Here is a 27,480-nt window from a genome sequence, read left to right as displayed (position 1 = left end):
TTTTCTCAAAAACAGTACCTACCAGGTGACTAGTATTAAAGCCAGTTGCATGGGATCAGAAAAAGAAAGGGAAAAAAAATACACAATATGTTGACCAAATAAAGGTATTCTATGTTGTGAAGTGGTTTGAAAGGCCATATCATTAAAAAAATCAAAGTAATAAACCTTACCTGTACATTCACAATGTAGTCATCTTTTAATTTGTTTTCTTCTGGAGGAACAGGTAAGCTTGAACCTACTTTTCCCGATAATTCAGCATTGACAGCTCCCCCTCTTTCATCCTATGTTGCAACAAAGAAAAGGCCAACGGATAAAATTGTTTCACAAAATAGTCCTGAAGCAATATTAAGACTGTCTTTCTATACAACCAAAACACTTTATTGTGATTTTAATAATTTTGTTTCCATGCTTATTGTCTACCTTCATGCATTACTCTCCTTACTGCTTCACTTCAAATGTATACTACATGTATACACTAGCGGTATAGTAATGAGCATAGCTGCCTTCCAAATATACACTACATTTGATTTCTTAATAAGCACTTTGGTCCTACCACCCAGCACTGTATGTCAGACACACAGTTAAGATCAGTACAAAAAAAAAATCAGTACATATATGGTAAACATATATGCTTACAGCTTTTTGTGTCATCTCTTTTGATACTGTTAAGTTAGAATTTCAGATATATTGTCTTTAAATGTATATTCTAGCATATAAGTTTCATAAAAGCAAAGTTCATATCCATCATATTCTAAGCCTGTAAAGAACATAATAGGTAACCAAATATTTACTGAAAGAATGTCTATTTCCCCTTCCTTAACACTTTGCTTAAATTCATTCTTAAGTCTTATTTCTCATCAAAGAAGAGATTAGCTTTAAGTCTTACAGATTGTGCATTGAAGCATACAATTATACTTTTTTTGGAGAGGTATCCAGCAAGAGTCTTCAAAATTTTAACTGCTCCATCCTTGAAACAGATCCTGTATAACTCAGAAATTTAAATCCATTCTAAACATCATGCCAAAAAAAGAAAACACCCAAGCATGTAATTAAGTTTATGCATCCACACACACAAATGCAGACACAAACATGCACGTATAAACACAGCTGACAGCCTGTCAGTTAAAAAAATGCTTAAATTTAACATATCCATATAATGGAATAAAAATGTAGCTATTCAGAATAATACAGTAACATACAAAGGTATCTACGAGATACTGCTGGGGAAGAGGGGAAGTTAGTTGTGCAAAATTTATGGCATTTTACTAAAAATTAAAACATTACTTTGTGAGCTATGATGTATCTATACACAAAGCAAATGGTCTGAGTGTTTTAATAAGAAACAGCAAATTTTGGTCCCTTTGGGGATGGGAAGGGGATACAAAGATGAATATCTTACAGTATATGTAAATTATTCCTCTAATTTAAAATAAGTACATTGATTTTCGGGGGGGATGAGGGGGAGCCAAATCTAGGTGAAGTCAATAATCACCTTTTACCATTTAAAATGATAAAATAATAAACTATTTAGAGACCATCAGATTTTCTGGACTCTGTCTATTCACTCTACCCAATTATATGAAAGAAAGTACATAGCCATTAATTTCAGATTCTCCCTATAGTTCTCATTTCTAATAGTTTTTAATTTATAAGACTCAGGTTTCTTTAGAAACACTTTAAGTAGTTGAAGTATTAAAAAGAGAGTCCTAGTTTTCAGTTCTCTGAACAGGTACTATTTTTCTCCTTACTGTAGGACTACAATATTCCAAATACAAGCAATAAGAATAAATAAATATTTAGGCTAATTTCAGAATTACCTAAGTAACTCCTCAAAGTATAGCAAAGAAAGTTACAAATTTCCATCAATAATAATGTCATAGTATTTTGAAATATCTTTATTCCAAATGTTTTGAGAAGACAGAAAGCTAATACACAAATTACAACTTCATCTTTATTTAAGGTACCTTTTTCTGGGATTGTACATCTTCATTTTCTAGTGCACAACTGTCATCTTGAGAGTAATAAGATGAAGCTGAAGAACTCTCTTTACAACACACATGCCAACTGGGAAGCCTGTAAAACATCCACCGTCACGATGAAAAAAACAAAATAATAAGGTTGTTAAATCAACATATTCCATACCATGAACCAGAATTTGAGGCAATAGACAAACAGATGGTTCTTATCCTAATGTTCTTAACAATCTGACAATTTAATGATGAAGACAAATGTACATAAGACAAAGGTTTTTTGTTTAATATCCTAAGAAAAATATAAACAGTGTTATCAGCACTCCAAGTAAGGCATCATTAATCTCACAAAGGTAAAACAGGAAATACTTCACAATAATAAAAGTATCTGACAATTATCACAGAAGGAACAGAGAAAGTTGACAAACAGCTAACCTCCTCAAAAGCACCAGATGCCACTGATATTCTAAATTCTACCAAATATTTAAGAACAGATAATGCTAAAGCTACCTAAACCATTTCAAAGTATAGAAGTAAAGCTTCCAAATTATTTTATAGGGAACATAACAATGATATCAAAAATTAACAGAAACAGTACATATATATAAATACTATAGGTTAATAATACGTATGAAATCAGACACGAAAGTTCTAAAGAAAATAAAAAAGAAAAACTCTCCATTAACATATCAAAGATTTAACACACCACTGTTATGGTCAAGTAGAGTTTAGCTCTGATATTCCAAAATGGTTTAAAATATATTTTACTTTACTATGCAAAAATATCAAGGAACAAAAACTCAAGATTATCATCACCAAAAAACATTTGATAAGTAGTGGTGAGAGTGGGCACCCTTGTCTTGTTCCTGATTTCAGGGGAAATGCTTTCAATTTTTCACCATTGAGGGTGATGCTTGCTGTGGGTTTGTCATATATAGCTTTTATTATGTTGAGGTATGTTCCTTCTATTCCTGCTTTTTGGAGAGTTTTAATCATAAATGAGTGTTGAATTTTGTCAAAGGCTTTCTCTGCATCTATTGAGATAATCATATGGTTTTTATCTTTCAATTTGTTAATGTGGTGTATTACATTGATTGATTTGCGGATATTGAAGAATCCTTGCATTCCTGGGATAAAGCCCACTTGGTCGTGGTGTATGATTTTTTTAATATGTTGTTGGATTCTGTTTGCTAGAATTTTGTTAAGGATTTCTGCATCTATGTTCATCAGTGATATTGGCCTGTAGTTTTCTTTTTTTGTGGCATCTTTGTCAGGTTTTGGAATTAGGGTGATGGTGGCCTCATAGAATGAGTTTGGAAGTTTACCTTCTTCTGCAATTTTCTGGAAGAGTTTGAGTAAGGTAGGTGTTAGCTCTTCTCTAAATTTTTGGTAGAATTCAGCTGTGAAGCCATCTGGTCCTGGGCTTTTGTTTGCTGGAAGATTTTTGATTACAGTTTCGATTTCCTTGCCTGTGATGGGTCTGTTAAGATCTTCTATTTCTTCCTGGTTCAGTTTTGGAAAGTTATACTTTTCTAAGAATTTGTCCATTTCATCCAAGTTGTCCATTTTATTGGCATAGAGCTGCTGGTAGTAGTCTCTTATGATCCTTTGTATTTCAGTGTTGTCTGTTGTGATCTCTCCATTTTCATTTCTAATTTTGTTAATTTGGTTCTTCTCTCTTTGTTTCTTAATGAGTCTTGCTAATGGTTTGTCAATTTTGTTTATTTTTTCAAAAACCAGCTTTTAGCTTTGTTGATTTTTGCTATGGTCTCTTTAGTTTCTATTGCATTTATTTCTGCCTTAATTTTTAAGATTTCTTTCCTTCTGCTAACCCTGGGGTTCTTCATTTCTTCCTTCTCTAATTGCTTTAGGTGTAGAGTTAGGTTATTTATTTGGCTTTTTTCTTGTTTCTTGATGTAAGCCTGTAATGCTATGAACCTTCCCCTTAGCACTGCTTTTACAGTGTCCCATAGGTTTTGGGTTGTTGTGTTTTCATTTTCATTCATTTCTATACATATTTTGATTTCTTTTTTGATTTCTTCTATGATTTGTTGGTTATTCAGAAGTGTGTTATTTAGCCTCCAGGTGTTTGAATTTTTAACAATTTTTTTCCTGTAATTGAGATCTAATCTTACTGCACTGTGGTCAGAAAAGATGACTGGAATGATTTCAATTTTTTTGAATTTTCCAAGACTAGATTTATGGCTCAGGATGTGATCTATTCTGGAGAAGGTTCCGTGTGCACTTGAGAAAAAGGTGAAGTTGCTTGTTTTGGGGTGAAATGTCCTATAGATATCAATTAGGTCTAGCTGGTCCATTGTGTCATTTAAAGTTTGTGTTTCCTTGTTAATTTTCTGTTTAGTTGATCTATCCATAGTTGTGAGTGGGGTATTAAAGTCTCCCACTATTATTGTGTTACTATTAATTTCCTCTTTCATACTCGTTAGTGTTTGCCGTACATATTGCAGTGCTCCTATGTTGGGTGCATATATATTTATAATTGTTATATCTTCTTCTTGGATTGATCCTTTGATCATTATGTAGTGTCCTTCTTTGTCTCTTTTCACAGCTTTTATTTGAAAGTCTATTTTATCTGATATGAGTATTGCGACTCCTGCTTTCTTTTGGTCTCCATTTGCATGAAATATTTTTTTCCAGCCCTTCACTTTTAGTCTGTATGTGTCTCTTGTTTTGAGGTGGGTCTCTTGTAGACAGCATATATGGGGGTCTTGTTTTTGTATCCATTCAGCCAATCTTTGTCTTTTGGTTGGGGCATTCAACCCACTTACATTTAAGGTAATTATTGATAGGTGTGGTCCCGTTGCCATTTACTTTGTTGTTTTGGGTTCACGTTTATACAACCTTTCTGCATTTCCTGTCTAGAGAAGATCCTTTAGCATTTGTTGAAGAGCTGGTTTGGTGGTGCTGAATTCTCTCAGCTTTTGCTTATCTGGAGAAGGTGAGGGTGGGATGTTTCAAAAGAACAGCATGTATACTATCTATGGTGAAACAGATCACCAGCCCAGGTGGGATGCATGAGACAAGTGCTCCGGCCTGGTGCACTGGGAAGACCCAGAGGAATCGGGTGGAGAGGGAGATGGGAGGGGGGATCGGGATGGGGAATAAGTGTAAATCTATGGCTGATTCATATCAATGTATGACAAAACCCACTGAAATGTTGTGAAGTAATTAGCCTCCAACTAATAAAAAAATTAAAAAAAAAAAAAAAAAACATTTGATAAATTTATGCAGCCATCAAGATTTTGAAAGTCACTAAAATAGTAATAAGTAGATATTTAACATAGGGAATATATAATACATGCATAACACATAAGCCTAAGAGTCACTATCATAATCAGTGAAGAAACCGAAATACCCCTATTTAGATCTGAAATAAGACAAGAATGTCCATTATCACTAGTAGTATTACATAATACGAGGACAAAGGCAGTATAAAAACAGGAAAGGATACAGTAAAATTATCATTAATTGTAGATGAGTTTATATGGTTGGAAAACTAAAAAGTAACTGTTAAAAGAAGGCTTGGGTATAAAATAATATTCCTAGGTATAAAATTAAGAAAGAAATCAACAGATACTCTACTCAAATCATCACCACCAGTTATAAGAGTTAACAGAAGAAAAGTCCCCATTTATAATAGAAACAATAAAATACCAAATATAAACTTAGCGAGAAATGTTCTACACAAATACACATACGTGTTCTATGTTCTTAATAGTAAAAATATTTGAAATTGATATTAAGTTGAAAAAAAAGTCAATTTTACACAATTCAAGGTTATATGGAAGACTTGAAAACCACACACTGAAGTTGCAAAAAAGAAAGCTTTAAAAAAAATCAGACAAACTGACTCTAAAGTTTATATAAACAGAATAGTCAAGAAGATTTTAATGTGGGGAAATTAGACGTCTAAGAAACCACAATAATTACAATATAGTAGTGAGATGAAAGAGCAAAAAGGAATTCCCAGGGTGACTGCAAAGAGAATTCCGTGGATGACAGCTGAACGTACACAGAGGGCAACGGAAACTAAACTGGAGGTCATCAGAAGCTCTGGAAGAGTCCTCTTTTGGAGGATGGAATTAACAGCACAACTGAGAGGAGTCTCTGAAAATCTCAAGAACAAATCTACATAACTAGCAGACAATTTGTAATTAAAGAGAAAAATAAGAAAACACAAGTCAAATATTAGCCCCATGAAAATGGAAAAGTAGAACAGAAAAAGGAAAAGTAACCATGTTTTACTACATGGCTCAGCTGTATCATTTATAGTCATGAATACTGATCTAATCCAAATTGTGACTGAACTACATTACCAAGAGAATCTGATCATTTGCAGTAACATACCTAAAACTGACTTAAAACAATTATTTTAGAGACAAAGAAGTAAACAAAATTCATCAGCTAAAAGATCAAAGTGGTTTCCTTGAAAAGGAAAAATGAGAAAAGAGGGATGAAGGACTGACTTCTTTGCAAAAGCAATTAAACAAAAATCCTTGTAGAGCTATCTGACTTTTTGTTATGAAAACATCATTTTGATAAAAATTAAAATCCAATAAAAGAGCAAAGTACATAACAACATATGCATACAGTATGTTACTATGTGTGCACCTGTGTACTAAAGGCACCTGTACGTGCATAAATTTCTCTGAAAGAATTAAAAACAAAAGGGAAAAAAAGCACCACCTTGGTTGCCTCCAGGGTGGAAAACTGAGTGACTGGATAGATGGGTATTTTTCACTTTTTAATACCCTAAGTCTTTTGAATTTTGAGCCATAAGAATATATTACTTATTCAAATTTTCATACAGATATATCATTATTTATTAAAATTTCCTTATTGACAGACTTTTGCATTGATTCTCACATGGGTGTTTGTAGTTGTATTTGTCAGTGTATATATACACATATTTGGGACAGCAAGAAGTTTCAGATATCCAAAACTATGGGTGTTAGAATTTTGGTGATTATGCCCCTTTAATTTTTTTATTCTTTTCTATACTTTCTAAATTTCTACTACGAGCATATACTAGTTTTATCATCAGTAATTCTGCATGTATATATAAATCCCAATATTCACAGTTAGTGTTAAGACAGCCAAAAGACATTAAATCTCATGAGACTTATTTTTACTATCACATAATCAAATTCCATTATCCAAAGTTAGGAGCTTTCTGGGTGAGATTAGCACTGAAATCTGCAGTTCATGAGGTCACAAAGAGTCAGACACAACTTGGCAACTGAACAACAACAACATATGAATCAGTGGACTCAGTAGACTGTCCTCCCCAATACGAGTGGGCATCACCTAATCCTTTAAGGGAATGATCAGAAGAATTTGCCCTTTTTCCCCTGCCTCACTATCTGAGCTGGGGCATCTCATGTTCTCTAGCCCTTTTACTGGGATTATATCTTCTGCTTCACTGGTTAATAGGCAGTCAGACTTATCTGAATTATACCACTGGGTTTCCTCAGTCTCCAGCTTTAAGACAGTAGAACTTCTCAGATTCCATAATCATGTGACCCAACGTCTCACTTTACATATCAAGTGGGTTCTATTTCTTTGAAGAACCCTAGTACACCTGACATCAGTGTGTAATACATTATTAGCTTGTCTACCCTATTGATAAAGCTACCCTATAGCTTTATCAATAGCATCACTGTTTACCTCTAATATATCAGTCCCTATATAAAGACAGATGCTAATTAAAGACAGACCTGCAAAGATATCCTTAATTTTGTGTATAAGAAAAAAGACTAAAATAGATAAAAATGATCACCAACTAAGAACTGTCAAGAAATTTTAAATCACCAAAGTAAAATAACACAAACCTACACCAACTACACTGAAGAAGAATGAATCTCTATTGTCAACAAGTTCTCCCAGGTGAATTAGATATGCATGCCCCATCATTAAGAATCAGTGGGTCACATTAAAATAGCTGAGGGCACTTTACTGCATGACTAAATGGATCTGATTCCATACTACTGAAGCAACTTTCAAAAACTGTACTGTGAAAACCCCAAGCCTGATGAAATTACTTTCAAAACTTTTAAGACATTCAGCACCAAAAATCACATCAAGCAAGATAAATGGCAGTCTGTGAGCCCCTGACACTCTCCCCTCAGACTCTATTACTATTGATTAAATTGACTGTGAGCCAAGTATATCCTCTTACACTTAAACTCTTTGAGAATCAATTTCATATTCCTAACTACTTTAGCCCCTCCCTACATAGCCAAAACCTGCAAACATTAGGTGTTTAATAAATACTTACTAATGAGGGTTCTTAGGGGAACTGTTTTGTAGCACATAGCAGGAACAAAATTCAATCACATTTCATTCCTCTTCCCATCAGCCCCATTTCCTGCTTCGAACACTACCACTACCTCCCCAACTCAACCACCCATCCATCACGCCCTCACACAAACACACAAACTCAAAAAATAGAATCTGGAAAATAAGAGGACATTTGTCTCTTGTTGTCACCCCCCGCTAAAGTGGCATGAATTCACCATTCATATGGAAAGGTATTAACTTTTAGAGTAGTGTAATTAAAAGTCTTGTAAAATTTGCATCTGAGTGTCATTTAGGCTACAAACAGCTAACCACCTTCTAAAGTCTGTAAACTAAATTATAAAGCAGAATAATTTTTTTGTTAAAGAGGAAAATATAGGGCACATTACAAAATATTAGAGCAGAAGACTACACGTCAAAACTGGTAGGATGCAGGTAAAACAGCAGCAGGAAAACTATCCTGAGCGTATCTGGAGACAAACTGAATACAAAAGAGCTACTCTCTCAAGAAGATAAAGGACAGTTTAAATCTAAGGAAAAAAGGAATACCCTTAAGGACAGAAACCACTGAAATAAAAACCAAACCAAAAGATTAAAACCAAAAGTTGGTTCTCCAAGGAAAATATTAAAAAGGCAAACCTCTGGAAAAACTGGTAAAGGAGAGTTGGTGATGTGAATTAACAAAATATGATCTAAAAGCATGAAATAATCACAAGCAAAACATATTTTTAAAAATTATAAAATATTAGCAGCTATATATACTAATATATTTGAAAACTCAAAAGACAAGGATGTTTCTAGAAAAATAAAATTGGGACAAAGTATATAAAAATTGGAATTCACTGACAATAATTTAAAATTTTTGAGTGGATTAATCAAGACCTTATCTAAAGAAAAGGAAATCCCAATCTTTTTTCCCCCTACTTTTTATTTGGAAATAATTTCAAGCTTTCAGAAGAAATGCCAACATAGTACAAAGAACAACTGCAAACCCTACCTATTGTGACCCATTTGTCCCATCATTTGCCATTCTCACAGCAAGTTCATGGCCCTCTCTTTCCCCACTCCATGTAATGTTATCTCGAAGTATCTCTGTACACGTTTCCTCAGAATAAGGATATTTTCTTACACAACCACACTACAATTAACAATCTGAGTGTTACACTGACACAATAATCTGTGTCCCCAGTAGTGTCCTTTCAGCATTCCCCTCCCCCTCCCAACCCCGAGCACAGAATCAAGTCTAAGACCATGTCCTGTGTCTTCAGCCTCCTTTGACCTGCAACACTTCTTGGCCTTTATCTTATGTGGTACTGACACTTTTTTTTTTCTCATTCATTTTTATTAGTTGGAGGCTAGTTACTTCCCAATATTGTAGTGGTTTTTGCCATACATTGACATGAATCAGCCATGGATTTACATGTATTCCCCATCCTGATCTCCCCTCCCGCCTCCCTCCCTATCCCATCCCTCTGGGTGTTCCCAGTGCACCAGCCCTCAGCACTTGTCTCATGCATCCAACCTGTGCTGGCGATTTGTTTCACACTTGATAATATACATGTTTTAATGCTATTCTCTCAGGTCGTCCCACCTTTGCCTTCTCCCACATAGTCCAAAAGCCTGTTCTATACATCTGTGTCTCTTTTTCTGTTCTGCATATAGGGTTATCGTTACCATCTTTCTAAATTCCATATATATGCATTAGTATACTGTAATGTTCTTTATCTTTCTGGCTTACTTCACTCTGTATAATGGGCTCCAGTTTCATTGATCTCATTAAAACTGATTCAAATGTATTCTTTTTAATGACTGAGTAATATTCCACTGTGTATATGTACCATAGCTTTCTTAACCATTCATCTGCTGATGGGCATTCTAGGTTGCTTCCATGTCCTGGCTATTATAAACAGTGCTGTGATGAACACTGTTCATCAATATTGTTCATCAATATTGTGAAAATGACTATACTACCCAAAGCAATCTATAGATTCAATGCAATCCCTATCAAGCTACCAACGGTATTTTTCACAGAACTAGAACAAATAATTTCACAATTTGTATGGAAATACAAAAAAACCTCAAATAGTCAAAGCAATCTTGAGAAAGAAGAATGGAATGGGAGGAACCAACCTGCCTGACTTCAGGCTCTACTATAAAGCCACAGTCATCAAGACAGTATGGTACTGGCACAAAGACAGAAATATAGATCAATGGAACAGAATAGAAAGCCCAAGATAAATCCATGAACCTACGGACACCTTATCTTCGACAAAGGAGGCAAGAATATACAATGGAAAAAAGACAAGCTCTTTAACAAGTGGTGCTGGGAAAACTGGTCAGCCACTTGTAAAAGAATGAAACTGGTACTGACACTTTTGAAGGACATAATCCTTTTATTTTTAAAATGGTATTTAAAAGGACCATGGTAGGTCCTTTTTTGAGGTTTGTCTTATGTTTCATCATGACCAGATTCACGTTAGATATTCCTGGCAGGAATCCTTCATAAGCAATGTGTCTTTCTCAGGGTACTATCTCCAGAAGCATAAGATATCCATCTGTTTCAGTACTTGCAATTCCACTTTTATGTACTTAAGAGAAATGAAAACTATGTGTACAAAAATGTCCACAGTAGCTTTTACTCCTAATAGCCAAAACCTGGAAGCTGTCCAGATGCTCAACAACAGAGAATATAAATAAACTGTAGTATGTTCATACAATGTATTATACCAGTTCTCACAATAAAAAAGAGTGAATTACTAATGAATGAAATAAGATGGATAAATCTTGGAAACATTACATTGCATGAAAGAAGTCAGACACAAGAATAAATACTATATTAATTCTATTTAAATAGGTTTCCAGAAGTAGCAAAACTAATCCATGGTGACAGAAATCAAATTGCCAGTTGCTTCAGGGAATTCTATAGAATGCGACATGAGAAAACATTCTGGAGTGATAGAAACGCTCTGCATCTTGATGGGTGTGAGTTACACAGATGTATGCATTTGTCAAAACTGATCCAACTATACAGCTGACAACATGTGCACTTAACTGTATATAAATTATTTCAATTTTAAAAATAAGCAAAAAAGCCAATATTTTCCTCCCCAGAAATAAGAAGATAGAAAATAAGCCATTAGCAATAACAATTTTAAAAAATAATTTAGAAATTAACCTTAAAAACTACACAACCATTTATAGAGGAAAAAATGTTAACTCTAATAATAACCATAAAATGAAAAGACAACTGAAGATCTAGTATGTTCATGGATGGAGTGCTGTTGACAGCAAAGTAAAGACAGCAATTCTCCCCAAACTAATTCAGCACTCCAATATAATTCTTATCAAAAAACCTGAAGGATCCTTACCATATAGCACAGGGAACTCTACTCAATACTCTGCAATAATCTATGTGGGAAAAGAAAATGAGAAAGAACAGATATATGCATATGTATAATTAAATCACTCTGCTGCACGCCTGCAACCGACACAACACTGTAAATTTACTGTAAACTAAAAAAAAAATTTTTTAAGAAAATCCTAGAGAAAAAAACCTGAAGGATGTTCTAAATATGGAAAAACTGATCTGAGAATAGCTATATTAACAAAAAAAGCAAAGGCAAGTGGTTCACCTTGCCAGATAATTAAGATTTAATCACAAAACCACTCTAATTAGTCTATAGTATTAGGACAGCAAAAAATAAGAATACTCCCAAATGCATTTGTTGGTATAAAGTCTCTCTTTAGAAGCAGCATACATGCAAAGGGCTCAATAAATACTCAGTGAATAAATGACATCAGCCCTTCCTGAGGCAGCTGCCACACTACTCAGAATTCACATAATGGTGATTCCAGTAACTAAAACAAGTTAGGGTTTTTTTTAAAAAAAGTGTTAGGCAGAAGGAAACAGGAAAAAGAATGAGATTAATAGCATTATACCATTTATGCAAATTGTAATACATATAAACAAAACATCATTTTTGGAAGAAATCAGAAATCTAAGTAAATACATGAAGATTAACTGGAGAAACACATCAAATATACTTCAGGGTAAATGCCCAACATGGGGGGGGGGGGGTGCGGAGGATAGAAGCGAAAATGAAGATAGAATATAAAAGAGTAACGATGTAAAGTGGAGGGGAAAAGGGGGACCTATAAAGAATGTAGCATGAACTGAGTATGACCAATCCGATCCTAAGTATCTGATGTCTCTAGAAGAGAACACAGTCTTTCTTTAATGTGTCAAGCTGTTTACATTAAAATATTAATTTAACTTTTACAAAGAAACTTAACCTCAGAAGTTAATTGGTCCAAAGTCACTCAGCCAATCCAGATCTCTCTCCAAAGCCTATCATCTTTCTGTACTGCTACATTTCCCATGTCATATTCTCTAGTCAACAGACAAATGAAAAGAAAGGTGAGAAAATAACATTAATCCATTATATTAAGAACTGATCATGTTATTAAGGCTAGTTACTGCAGATACAAATATAAGAACTATCACAAAGGAGGGGCAATGTTTACCCCTTGATTTAGATCACAGCCCCAAGAGACAAAGTTTTGTAGTGTAGTGGCTAGAGCATGGACTTCAAAGTCAAAACTTGTTGTTGTTCAGTCACTTAGGCCTGTCCAACTCTTTGTGACCCCATGGAATGCAGCACTCCAGGCTTCCTTGTTCTTTACTATTTCCCAGAGTTTGTTCAAATTCATGTCCATTGAAACGGTGATGATTTCTAACCATCTCATCCTCTGCCACCCCCTTCTTTTCCTTCAGTCTTTCCCAGCATCATGGTCTTTTCCGAAGAGTCAGTTCTTCGCATCAGGTAGCCAAAGTATTGGAGTTTTAGCAATAGTCCTTCCAATGCATATTCAGGGTTGACTTCCTTTAGGATTTACTAACTTGATCTCCTTGCAGTCCTGGGGACTCAAGAGTCTTCTCTAGCACCACAATTCAAAAGCACCGATTCTTTGGTGCTCAGCCTTCTTTATAAACCAACTCTTACATCCTGGGTTCCCCTTTTTATTATGCACATTCTCTTGGGCAAACTAATTACAAAAGCCATAAGTCTCAATATAAACACTGTAAAACAGGAAAATGAAATAATGCATGTGCAATGCTTCAGTTCAGTTGCTCAGTTGTGTCCGACTCTTTGCAACCTCATGGACTGTAGCACACCAGGCTTCCCAGTCCATCACCAACTCCCGGAGCTTGCTCAAACTCAAATCCACCAAATCAGTCACGCCATCCAACCATCTCATCCTCTGTCGCCCCCTTCTCCTCCTCCCTTCAATCTTTCCCAGCATCAGGGTCTGTTTTAATGAGTCAGCTCTTCACATCAGGTGGCCAAAGTCAGAATGGAGCTTCAGCATCAGTCCTTACAATGAATATTCTTTAGGATTGACTGGTTTGATCTTGCAGTCCAAGGGACTCTCAAGAGTCTTCTCCAACACCATAATTCAAAAGCATCAATTCTTCAGGGCTCAGCTTTCTTTGTAGTCCAACTCTCACATGTATACATGACTAATGGAAAATCCACAGCCTTGACTAGATGGACTTTTGCCGACAAAGTAATGCCTCGGCTTTTTAATATGCTGTCTAGGTTGGTTATAGCTTTTCTTCCAAGAAGCAAGCGTCTTTTAATTTCATGGCTACAGTCACCATTTGCAGTGATTTTTGGAGCCCGAGAAAATAAAGTCTGTCATTGTTTCCATTGTTTCCCCATCTATTTGCCATGAAGTGATGGGACTGGATGCCATGATCTTCATTTTTCGGATGTTGAGGTTATGCCAGCTTTTTCACTTTCCTCTTTGATATTCATCAAGAGACTCTTTAGTTCCTCTTTGCTTTCTGCCATTAAGTGGTGTCATCTGCATATCTGAGGTTATTGATATTTCTCCCGGCAATCTTGATTCCAGCTTGCGCTTCATCCAGCCCAGAATTTCACATGATGTATTCTATATATGAGTTAAATAAGCAGAGTGACAATATACAGCCTTGACGTATACTCCTTTCCCAATTTGGAACCAGTCCATTGTTCCATGTCCGGTTTTAACTGTTGCTTCTTGACCTCCATACAGATTTCTCAGGAGACAGTTAAGTTGGTCTGGTATTTCCACCTCTTGAAGAATTTTCCACAGTTTCTCGTGATCCACAGTAAAAGGCTTTAGTGTAGTCAAAGCAGAAGTAGATGTTTTTCTGGAATTCTCTTGCTGTGTCTATGATCCAGTGGATGTTGACAATTTGATCTCTGGTTCCTCTGCCTTTTCTAAATCCAGCTTGAATATCTGAAAGTTCTCAGTTCACGTACTGTTGAAGTCTGGCTTTGAGAATTTTGAGCATTACTTTGCTAGCATGAGGTGAGTGCAACTGTGTAGTAGTTTGAACATTCTTTGGTATTGTCTTTCTTTGTGATTGGAATGAAAACTGACCTTTTCCAATCCTATGGCCACTTCTGAGTTTTCCAGATTTGCTGGCATATTGAGTGCAGCTCTTCCACAGCATCATCTTTTAGGATTTGAAATAGCTCAGCTGGAATTCCATCACCTCCACCAGGTTTGTTCGTAGTGATGCTTCCCAAGGCTCACTTGACTTCGCACTCCAGGATGTCTGCCTCTAGGTGAGTGATCACACCATCGTGGTTATCTGGGTCATGAAGATCTTTTTTGTACAGTTCTTCTGTGTATTCTTGCCACCTCCTCTTAATATCTTCTGCTTCTGTTAGGTCCATACCGTTTCTGTCCTTATTTGAGCCCATCTTTGCATGAAATATTCCCTTGGTATCTCTAATTTTCTTGAAGAGATCTTTCCCATTCTATTGTTTTTCTCTATTTCTTTGTATTGATCGCTGAGGAAGGCTTTCTTATCTCTCCTTGCTATTCTTTGGAACTCTGCATTCAGATGGGTATATCTTTCCTTTTCTCCTTTGTCTTTCACCTCTCTTTTCTCAGCTATTTGTAAGACCTCCTCAGACAACCATTTTGCCTTTCTGGGTTTCTTTTTCTTGGGGATGGTTTTGATCACTGCCTCTTGTACAAGGTCACGAACCTCCGCCCATAGTTCTTCAGACATTCTATCAAACCTTATCCCTTGAATCTATTTGTTCAATGCTTAGTCTGGCATAGAATATGCATTCAAATGGCAGCAGTTGCTATCAGCTGCTGTCCTGTCATCGTCTCTCATTTATCAAATTCCAAAGTAGTGAAAACAGCTGTTCCTAGGTATCTTGGTTCTAGGACCCTCTTTAGATGCCAAAATCCATGGATGCTCAAGTCCCTTGCAGGAGACCCTCAGCATCTTAGAATTCAATCAACCTCAGATGGAAATGGGTTGGATAATTTGAAGCAAATCAACCTCAGATGGAAATGGGTTGGATAATTTGAAGCATACAGGAGGCTACTCCAACCTCTTGCATTCCTTCTGGCTGCCAAACAAATGTATATGAACTCACACCTACCACTCTCCAAATACTTTCTATTTCCTCTCACAAAAGTTAATCAATCACCTCTCTCTTTTGAAAACAAGGTCCTTTTCTCAATTTTCAAGCTTCTCAGGGTATCTGAGACTATTATATTTCTGACCTCATTAAACTTCTTTCCCTAGTTTCTTCCTTCTCTTCAGAGCCTTAGTTTGCTTGTCACCTTTCTTTGTTTCTAAGTATCTGCAGCAACTCCATGTTCATTCAAAAGGTTCTGTTTCCTAAACGATCCCCTCTAGGAGAACAGCTCCAGCCAAAGTGTCATCTTTACTGAAGTCTGCATTAAGTGCCTATATATATCGTCTCCCTTGTAGCCTCCTTTGTGGCTCAGCTGGTAAAGAATCTGCCTGCACTGCAGGAGACCTGAGTTTGATCCCTGGGTTGGGAAGATCCCCTGGAGAAGGTAAAGGCTACCCACTCTAGTATTCTGGCCTGGAGAATTCCATGGACTATATTGTCCATGGGCCCGCGAAGAGTCACACACGACTGAGCGACTTTCACTCATACAACGTCGCCACTAGGATATTCTACTCATCTCAACTAAAAGCTCCTTCTCTCTTTGCAACTCTTCGAATTCTTTTTTAACACTCAAATTCCTCTAGTTGCCCAAGTTAAAAGAAAAAAGTTCATTCCTCTCTTTGAACTTTCAGATTCATAATTTTAGACCCTAGAATTTATTTTCTCAACCACAGTCAGCTCCACGAAAGCAGCTACTTTGTTTTGTCCGCCAGAACCCTGCATAGAACACGGCAAACAGAAGCCTCCGTAAACATCTTTTGACACTGAGATAGATGACTGAAAGGCAGTGTTGAAGACCAAGAGCTGGTCAGAGGCAAACCAAAACCCAGTTCCTTTGAATCATAGCCCAATGCTGTTTCTACTGCATTGCCAACCTGCCAACCTATCATCAAACCTGATCACTGACTTGCTCAAAACCTCTGTTCAACACACCCTCTTCATTTCTACTGCCAAGTTAAGTCCTTGTTATGACAAACTTCAACTATTCCAATTGCTTTTCATTTAGTGATCATCCCTCCATCAGTTCTTCTCTGAGAAATACCTAATACAATGATGTCAAAATAATAGTCTCCAAACACCACTTCTCTTGCTGGATCTTCGCTGTCTAACTCCTTGGTTTAACTTACACAACCCATCACAATCTCCAGAAAACATTTGGCCCTCCGCATCCACAGGTTCCAAATCCGTTTATACAGAGGGCAAAGTGACCATGCCATTTTACAAAGCAGACTTAAACATCGAGGTGGAGTCCTGGAAGCAATCCCTCCCCCAAATACCAAGGAATGACTTTATTTCCTACTCAGGTTTGTCTGCTTACTATCATTTCCACTCATATCAAGTACACTGTCTTCTTTACCCATAACTCTTTCTCATTTCTCCTGACAATTAAGTTCTATCTGCCCACTGCAGGCAGGCAAGCAGAAGCACATACACACGCAAACTAGGGAAAGGCCACTATTCATATTAGTAGCACCAGTATATCTTCTTTCAGTTTGTGAAGCGCCTGCACTCCACTGAAGCAAAGTTTTATGAACCACAGATGTCATTTCTCATAAAACCAAGTCTCACCTGACAACTCCTATCCAGTTTTTCTCTTCAAGCCCCTACTAACCAACTCAGCTTTTTGTACTGTTCACTAATGCTCAAATCAGGTATCTCAGAATGTTAAAAGTTCAAAAGAAAAGTCTCAGAATTCATTTAATTTAGTAGTAACTACTGGAACACACAAAAGAATATTCCAAACTTACCAAACTTCCAAGGTAAGTGGCTTAGGCATTTTTTTTTTAAAGCTTCATGAATGAATAATTCCAATATTCCTTCCTCATTGAGTCAATCCAGTCAACCTCATTTTTTAGATAAGAAAACTGACAAAGAAAAGGTAGAGAAACTTGCCTAAGGCCACCTATCAGCCTACAGGTGGCACAGCATAGTGGTTAAGAGCACAGGCTCAGATTCAAAGGCTACTTAAATTCCAGCATTGCTTACTGACAATTTTGGCAAGTTAGTTAATTTTTCTGTGCCTTTCTTAGTCCTTTAAAATGTGGTGACTATCTCAAAAAGAGTTTAATAAAGTCAACTGAGTTAAGTGTATATAAAGCACTTAGAACAAAAATAAGTACCCAAAAAGGTTCACTGTTAACACAGGAAAGAAAGGATTACAGTCAAGCTCTAACTTGGTTTCATGCCATTTTCACACCAATATCTTTGTATATTCTGACATCAACTTGTATACTCCTCAGGGCAGAGCTCAAGTCTCCTGCTTCTCTAGCAACCCCCACCACACTCAATATATTGTTGGCAACCAAATAATATTTTGAACAAACATATGGATTCCTATACCTGAACTCTGATACCTCAGCCTAGGATCCAACTTCTGCCAAAGTATCCAGACTGAGTGAATAATAACAACTTACTAAGAGCAAAGCACTGTTTTAATAAGCACTTTACACATTTTCTCCTGTTACTGATTTCAAATACTCCGTAATAAGAAATACAAAATAAACTCAGTACTTATAAGCTATGTCAATGCTACAAAACATTTTCTAACAAAGTGTTACTTTTACGAAAAATATAAAATAATTTTTAACTGAGTCATTACAAAAACGAAGTCCTAAAAATCAAAATTTTTCAAAAAACTCAGCATTTATGAAACAAATGTATACCAAAGGACTGACATACTGCAAATACGCAAAAGCAATTTTCATTCCCTTGAGACATGTACAATTTTATTTTCTGAAACTACTTAAAATACAGCCTTGAAAACAAAACAGGTGAACATACACCTGGCACTGAAGTATAATCTTTGTTTCCAACAAAGAGTATTTAGTTTCTCACTAACATATTTCAAATATACAAATGTTTCCACATAAAGATGACTTGAGAGAATAATAAAGCACTTAAATTTTTGGTAAACTTATCTCTTCCCTTTGATTAAAAAGCACTAGACTATTAGGTATACATGTAGATTCATTTCTCTATTCAGATTGTTGAGAAAAGTGAAAGAAAACTTGAAAGAGTTCATGAATAGCTGAAAAATGAAATAACCAACATCCAAAGGTAAGTTTGGTGCTGACATCTTTTGTTTTTTTCAATGTCTGCCAACACATTTTTTACTGTCTACTACTTGCATCTATTCCAATACATCTTCAAATGTTTAATAATCTAAAGAGGCTATTATGAAATACATCCAGTTCTTTAAAAAATAATTCCAAAGGATATTATAAGTAAATTATTTACCATATTTTTTACTGAAGACAAATGTTCAGCTTTTACACAAAGACATCAAACACCTTCTTTCACAGACTTTCCTATTTAGGCAATCTGGTTTCATCTCATTTGTCTGAAGGGAGCTGACACTGTTTTTAACAACCCAAGACCTCTTTTAAGTACCAGACATTTTCTATGGAATGTATATCCCAGACTAAAAATAAACTTTCTTCCCAAGCTTTTTCACATAGTTCCAGAAGAAAGTATTTAACTTTTTCTACTGAGATATAATTGACATATAACATTACATCGGTTTCAGGTGTACAATATGATTCAATATTAGTATTTATTGCCATATGATCACCACAAAAGTTTAGCTGACATCCACCATCACTAGTACAAAGGCTTTTTCTGAGAATTCTTAAGATCTACTCTCTTATTAGCAACTTTCAAACATACAATACACTATCATTACGTACACTTGCCATGCTGAACATTACATTCCCAGAACAAGACAGACTTTTTTTTAAAGTCATCAAATAATTTGGAGAAGGGTTATTTTATTATTTTCCTTATTTTTAATATTATTTGATTCAGAAAAGAAGCAGATTTAGAGTCTTTAAAAAGTTATAGAAACAAAACATAGGGAAAAAAATCTCCGGATCAAAGACAGAGTTGGAAATTTTCAAGGAAAAATTTTTCCCCCATGGAAATTTCTAATCATTATCTTTAAAAGGAAAAAAAAAAAAATACTGCTTATAAAAATATAAACAAAAAAAAAAATCAAGTTTCTTATTTTTCTGCTCACTCAAAGCTTCCCAGGTGGCTCAGATGGTAAAGCATCTGCCTGCAATGTGGGAGACCTGGGTTCGATCCCTGGGTTGGGAAGAAGGAAATGGTTCTGGAGAAGGAAATGGCAACCCACTCCAGTACTCTTGCTTGGAAAATTCCTCAGATGGAGGAGCCTGGTAGGCTACAGTCCAGGAATCGCAAAGAGTCGGACACAACTGAGTGACTTCACTTTCCTTTCACTTTATGCATATTAACAAATGAGCAAGAAACCAGCAAAACTGTCAGAGAAAAAGCAAAATAAAGGGTACAGAGACAAAATTACAAACCAAGAAATAAACCTCTTAAATCAATGAAAACTAGGTGGCATACCCTCAGAAAAATTACTATTAATACTAAGGCCAAAAACACCAACAAAACAGACTACCCTGAATTAGGTTATCTATCAACTCTCCCCTAGTGTGACTGCCACTTCACCATTCTCAAACCATTTTATGGATGAGAACTGAAGCTCACAGAGGTAACTTGTCCAAGGACACACAGCTAGAGATAGATCATATCTATTATAGAATACAAAGTCTTCCCTTTGAGTTCCTAAAGACCTTTTACACTATTTTTGGTAACTATCAGTCAAATGTATGAGAATCGTTTAAATGTCAGGCTCTTCTTTCATTAGCTCTAAATATGAGCTCTTCCAAGATGATCCTTTTCGGTGCAAAAAAGAAAAAAAGAGATTTTTTTTCAGCCTTAAATAAATTAAACCACTCTGGTGGGAGATGCTGATAATGCAAGAAGTTAAGCATGTGGTGGGGGCAGCGATCAAGTATTAAAGGTAATCTCTGTACTTTCTGCTCAATCTTGCTATGAACCTAAAAATACTCTAAAAAAAAAAAGTTAACTTTTATTTAGCTTTACCAAGATTAATATAAGGATTCACACTCCATCTAAAGGTCAGCCAGTCATAACGGCAGAGACTATACAGTCTGAAAGTCAAGGAAAGAACGGAAGTTCCACAAACAGTAAACCATAAAATATATTTTACTTCCAGCATATTGTGATGCAATATCATTTACGTGTGTCCAATGAAGCAGATTTAGGGATTAACTTATTTAGTTTTAACTTAACTGACTCTCACAACATGGAGAAGTGGCTCTGAAAAAAATTCCCACAAAGATAATAATAAGGCAAGCATAAGCCAATAACAAAATCGCAGGGCTAAGTACAAGCTATTATTCATCCCCATTATGATGTAAAATAATCTATTCAGTCAATTACACATCTCTCACCAAATTATTACTTTTTAAATAAGGACAAAAACGTCTGTTAACAAAGTATTAGATTATTTTCTTTCTCACCTTTCTTAATCACCTAATTTGTGTCACTTATTACGTACACTGTTATTAGTTATATAAATATACTAATACCATATTTGCACATGTATAAATCTTATAAACAATTAAGAACATAATAAAGCTATATACACAATGTTTTTCTGATGAGTTCAGTTCAGTCGCTCAGTCGTGTCGGACTCTTTGTGACCCCATGAACCGCAGCACACCAGGCCTCCCTGTTCGTCACCAACTCCCGGAGTCCACCCAAACCCATGTCCATTGAGTCAGTGACGCCATCCATCTCATCCTCTGTCGTCCCCTTCTTCTCTTGCCCTCAATCTTTCCCAGCATCAGGGTCTTTTCCAATGACTCGGTTCTCTACAGCAGGTGGCCAAAGTACTGGAGTTTCAGCTTCAACATCAGTCCTTCCAATGAACACCCAGGACTGATCTCCTTTAGGATGGACTGGTTGGATCTCCTTGTAGTCCAAGGGACTCTCAAGAGTCTTCTCCAACACCACAGTTCAAAAGCATCAATTCTTCGGTGCTGAGCTTTCTTTATAGTTCAACTCTCACATCCATACATGACCACTGGACAAACCATAGCCTTGACTAGACGGACCTTTGTTAACAAAGTAATGTCTCTGCTTTTTAATATGCTGTCTACGTTGGTCATCACTTTCCTTCCAAGGAGTAAGCGTCTTTTAATTTCTGATGAGGGGAGGACACAAAAAAATCTGAATATCTACCACTTAAGGCGAGTGTTTTTTTTCCTTTCTAAAATGGTGATCAACAGAATACAAGCAGCCCCAAGAAGCTGAAAAAGTCAAGTAGATTCTTCCCCTTAGAGTCTCAAGGAACCAGGCCTGCTGACACCTTGACTTTAACCCAGTTAAGACTTATTTTGGACTTTTGACCCCCAAAACTGATAATAAATGTATGTTGTTTTAAGTCACTAAATTTTTGGTAACGTGTTACAGCAGCAATAGGAAACTAACAGAGAGGATTCCTGGTACTTGGGGCTTTTACGGCTAAAACCAGGATAAGTTGGTCACCCTATTTTCAGGTTTTCAATGCCAGTAACAACATCTGGTACATAATGAGCATGCAAAAAACCTTTGCTGAATGAGTTTATGGTGAAATATAGAGATAATGTACCCTTATTATGTTACAAAGATCTACCATATATATTCTCTCTCATATTACCATCCTAACAACCCTATGGGCTGTGAATGAATTAGTTTTCCCACTTTTAGGATATAAGAAATAAGATTCGAAGTCACCACAAAACATGTCCAAGGACGAAGATCTACTAAGTGATGGAGCCATAACTACAATATAGGCTTTCTGGCCCATAGTCAAAGGATTACAGCAGTCAGGATCCTATGAATCAGGCAACCTAGGTTCAAATCCAAGCTCCAGAACTTAATAGCTGCTTTGCCTTAGCCAAGTTACTTCTCTACTTCCTCAACTATAAAATGTAAAATTAATTTATCAATAATACACATAGGTTGTTGTGAAGATTAAAGGTGCTAGGGTGCTAAAATGTGCAAAGTACACACCACAGGCTTGACAAAGAGGTATCTGACAATAAATAATAGCTATCATAATTATTCTTGCTGTTAGCTATAATACATATATGCCTAAAATACTCTGTGCTACTTGATAATCACATAGAAGTACGAAAAAAGGAAAAAAATAGCAACCAGAATGAATAATAAAGATTGGATGGGTCTTCTGTGAAAGTAATCTAAGGTTAGGACTCCAGGCTGGAAAGACAAAAGGAGAGGGGAAACATAATCAAGATCTGTAAATATGTGACAATATAAATAAGGTGGTTACAAAATGCAGTAATACTGGTAGGATGAGGAGGCTGGAAATTCAGAAACTAGAGTGTTATAGTATAAACATATAGCACTCAAAAATCTACAAAATGATACAACTTAAAAAAGAAATGAATCACAAAATCTTGGAACACTTTATGAATGACAAAGACAAAAATAACTCTTTTGCAAAACCTGCTGAACCCTACAATGGCATTAGGCTAAGGGAGAATGGAGATATTGAGAAATGACCTAACAGACCAGACTGCAGCAAGGACCAGATCGCCAGGTGAGTCAGGGACTTAATTTCATTATTCCAATTTCCCAAGGAAGTCTCTGCCAATCACACCATACACCACTCCTCTTCCTGATCTCATCATGACCCTTCCAAAAAATTCTCAAGCCTTAATATTCTACTTTAATGCCTTCCCACCACTTCAGTAAAGAGCAATTAAAATCTCTCTGAATTTGGCAGTGCAAACAAATCTCAAAACAGACTAACCCAATTGTTTCTTAAACAAAAGTTTCTTAAATTTTGCATTACTTAAACCATCAACATCCATTTTTATTGTGAAAATCAACAAACTTTACAGAACTTTATGACTATTATTTTCAATAGGCCAACTGGTTTTTTCTCCCCTAACAGGTCATGGCATCATCGACTCAATGGACATGAGTCTGAGCAAATTCCAGGAGACAGTGAAGGACAGAAACCTGATGTGCTGGCAGTCCATGGGATCGCAAAGAATCAAACACGACTGAGCAACTGAACAAGTCGTGAGCTCATCACTATTTCTCATGAATCAAGTTGAGAAACCGTATTGAGATTAGCTTAAGCAAAAGGCAGACAGAAATTAAAGCAATAGAAGCACAGTTAATTTAATTCCACAAATGATTTTTAAAACTACACTGAAATGTTTGATTTCACTGCCACCAACCAATTAATTTTTTTTCAATTCCATTTAAGGGGAGAAACTTGCAACTGGTAGATTAGCTAGTCCTGAAGACCACTGTACAGTTAGTATAAACAATACCATTGTGTGATAATTATCAACTTGCTGAGACACAGTTCAGTTCAGTCGCTCAGTCGTGTCCGACTTTTTGCGACCCCATGAATCGCAGCATGCCAGGCCTCCCTGTCCATCACCAACTCCCGCAGTTTACTCAAACTCATGCCCATAGAGTCGGTGATGCCATCCAGCCATCTCATCCTCTGTCGTCCCCTTCTCCTCCTGCCCTCAATCCCTCCCAGCATCAGGGTCTTTTCCAATGAGTCAACTCTTCGCATGAGGTGGCCAAAGTATTGGAGTTTCAGCTTCAGCATCAGTCCTTCCAATGAACACCCAGGACTGATCTCCTTTAGGATGGACTGGTTGGATCTCCTTGCAGTCCAAGGGACTCTCAAGAGTCTTCTCCAACACCACAGTTCAAAAGCATCAATTCTTCGGCGCTCAGCCTTCTTCACAGTCCAACTCTCACAGACTAGATCTTAATTATTCCCACAAGAAGGAATGGCTATGTAATACAACAGAGGTGCTTAACTACTGCTACAATGGTAATCATATCACAATATGTAACTATTTCAAATCAATATGTTCTACAACTGAAATATAACACAATGTTATATTTCAACTTAGAAAAAAAAATCAGAGATCCTGGTGTGTTTTAAATGTGAATGAAAAGTATAACCTCTTTGCCCTAAACCATTTCAGAAAGTAATGAAGAATAATAACATGATCTAAAGATGGGCAAGATCAGGAAGAAAGAGAAAAGATGCATAACCTACAACTAAACAGCCAATAGAAAGAAGTGGTTATGAATACAGGTTTCCCTCTCTCATGCACAAATTTAAATTTAAAATGAGGTGAGTGTACTCACTTCCTACAACCACTTTTTGTACCCAACGTGATGCTGGTAAGTATTAAGGTGAGGTAACACTGGTCTTAACTAAAGGGTTGAGAGTAAATATCAGAAAGGTCAAATTTCTTGTTCTCTAAAACGTCTATCAACCTACCACTCAAAATTCTTCAGCCAGGCAAGTGTTTTCTTTTCTTCTTATTTATCTATTATTTTCTGGTACAACTTCAGTGTCTTTGGAATCCGTTAGACACCCCACACTAATGAAAAAAACTGTCGGTGTTTTGTAGAAATAAGCTAAACAAGAAACATAGTTTACCTAGATTTTAATGTAACAGTAAATCACTTTGACAGAAGCATCTGTTCAATCAGCAAACATCACACAACTCTGAAGAAATCCCCTCGGAGTACAGAAGGGATTTTTCAAGTGCAATGGTAACGATCCTTTGACTGGTAAGCTTTCTCTGCTCCTCCCCAAAAACCCAAATGTGCCAGGGATTAACAGAAACTCCATATATAAACTTATAGACAAAGCCTCTTCTCGCCTTCAAAATGCAGGGCTTATCCTTCCATTACTAAGGGACATTATCCAAGGCACACTATCAGAAACACCCGTGCACACTACACCTAAGACACACTCTACTTAACAGCTTCTTATCATCTACCCCTGGAAAAAGTGCTTCATAACGCCCCCCAAAGTTTCCAAGAACAGCAACCCCAAGAGTATCCGAGGCAAACACCAGGAGAGAAAAGGGCCAGGAGAACTACTGTTTGTACATTACTCACCTTCACAAGTCACGTTTTTAAAATCGCCTGTAGGGAACACGCCACATCCGACACGCTTTCTGCCCTTCGCACACCATGAAAACAAGTGGCTGGTACTAAGACCGAACAACTTAGCCAGTCTCTATCTGAACACTACCCAAACACCTCTCCATCGCCAAGGGCCAGGGTAACTGGGTACAAAGGCACCCGGACGCTTCCTCTGCCACTTAAGACTCTGTAAATTCCAAAATGCACCATGAAAACCTCCATACAGAGTGCTGCCAGGCCAGTCCGCCGGGAAGTCACGGAATAATGTGTTTGTTGCTTCATAGGCGCCTCGGAGACCCGCACCCCAAAAGCCAGGATGATTTGGGGGTGTGACCTGGGCCGCTCCCTGCCCCGTCTCCCCTCACGGGAAACTCCCGTGTGGTCGCGGCTACTCACCAGACTAGGGAACACAGAGAGAGGCAGGAGACCAGGGCCAAGGCCCGCCGGTACTTCTTCATCTTCTCCTCCTTCCTCCCCCTGCCAGAAGGCGGCACATCCTCCCCGCAGCTGCCACTGCCGAGGCCAAGATGGAGGAGCCGGAGCAGGAGAGTGAGGATGGGACCGAGAGTCCGAAGGGCTGCGGCGCTGGAGGACCGGTTCCTGAGCGCTGGCTGCCCTCTCCCAGGGGCCCACGGCGGCGCCGACCGGGGCGCTTCACAGGACGACTCCGGGGACCGCCGCTGCTGCCGCGGCCGCCGGCTCGTCCGCGCCCGCCTTCTCCAGCCGCCACCGCCGCTGCCCCCCCATATCCCCCCCGCCCGCCCCGGCTCTCGCTCCGTGCTGCCGGCGACCAACGGCCGCTGCGCACTCGCCTCTCAACAGCCAATCGCCAGCGGAGCCGCGACACCTCACACACCGCTGAGCTGGAAGGAGACGCGTCACCCACGTCCCGCGGCGCTCGCTCCCCCACCAGCCTCCGCGCGGGCCACGCCCCCTCCGACGTCTCTGGCGGCTGAGGCCGAGGGAGGAGGACACAAAGCGGGAGAGCCGCGGTGGCCACTGCCCCGCCCACCTCAAGTCCCGCCCACTTCAGGAAGTCCTAGAGCAGCCTCGTGACCCTCAGTCTCCTTCCTACGCTAGTCCGCCCTCTTGCTCGGGGCGCGCGTAATCCGCGCAAAGGCCCTTGGGAGTTGTAGTTTTCTCTCCAGAACCCTCGTTTCCCTGTCCCTGTCCCTCTTAGTATCACTGTTTTAAGAGGTCTGTGGTTTCGCTTCTCACCGCAAGACTGACCAGCTTTGGAATTGTTACATGCAGTTTTCCTTTTTTGACCGCAGTTTGTGGAAAGGCCTAGAATGACGGTGGCGGGGGAAAGCTATACTAATAAAATTTAAAAGGCTTTTTCCCTGTGTCAGTGGGCCGGGCCCATCGAACTAGATGCTGATTGGCTGGCGGGAAGGGGGGGGGGGGGGGTGTGCCAAGATTTCCTCTAATCTGATTGGTTGGAGTGGGACGACTTTCTCATCTTTTCCGCCTCAGGGCGAATTTCGCACCCGGCCGGATTCCTCTGTTGGAATCGGCTCGATTCATCTGTTTTCTTTTGGATTCGTGCTTTGGGTTCGCTGTGGTGGGGCCAGAAAGGAAAACTGCGGCTCCTGCTGGGGGAGTTTCAAGTTCTGGGGTTCACCGAAAGCGGGGGAAGTGGTCGCCTTCACACGTCTTTCGCTACCGTCTGAGACCAAAAAGTGACCGCTTCTCAATCTGCAAAACGAGCAATGTACCCACCCGAGATTTTTATGCCCCTGAGGCTTCTAAAGATCTCTCAGAAGCTAGTTTAGGGACCCTCTGCCTGAAAGTCCGCAATTCTTAACCACTCTTCTTCCCAAGCGCCCCTTAACGTAGCATTGTATAGGGAAAGAGGCATTAGCTTCTCATCTGGGAAG

The 27,480-nt window shown here is 37.9% G+C and overlaps 1 protein-coding gene across 6 annotated transcripts in view; it reads right to left on the bottom strand.

The window, feature by feature from the left end:
* The window catches only part of SUCO (SUN domain containing ossification factor), a 96,607-nt gene extending 70,222 nt beyond the window's left edge, over positions 1–26,385 (bottom strand). For 4 of the 6 annotated variants that reach the window (XR_006344822.1, XM_043922858.1, XM_043922860.1 and 1 more), the window contains exons 1-3: positions 25,997–26,208; positions 1,965–2,073; positions 171–281 (exon numbers count right to left, since the gene is read on the bottom strand). Coding sequence is in view for 5 of the 6 variants with exons in the window: in XM_043922858.1 (XP_043778793.1) it covers positions 171–281; positions 1,965–2,073; positions 25,997–26,058 (282 nt within the window). In the remaining variant the exon portion in view is untranslated. Of the gene's footprint in view, positions 1–170; positions 282–1,964; positions 2,074–25,996 lie in introns of all 6 variants that reach the window. The other 2 variants (XM_043922862.1, XM_043922864.1) reach the window with 2 other exon arrangements.
* Between the last annotated feature and the right edge of the window lie 1,095 nt (positions 26,386–27,480).

The sequence above is a fragment of the Cervus elaphus genome, chromosome 14 (assembly GCF_910594005.1).
Source record: "Cervus elaphus chromosome 14, mCerEla1.1, whole genome shotgun sequence".
Taxonomy (NCBI): domain Eukaryota; kingdom Metazoa; phylum Chordata; class Mammalia; order Artiodactyla; family Cervidae; genus Cervus; species Cervus elaphus.
The sequence above is the reverse complement of the archived record's forward strand: the minus strand, read 5'-3'. Positions and strand labels throughout refer to the sequence as shown.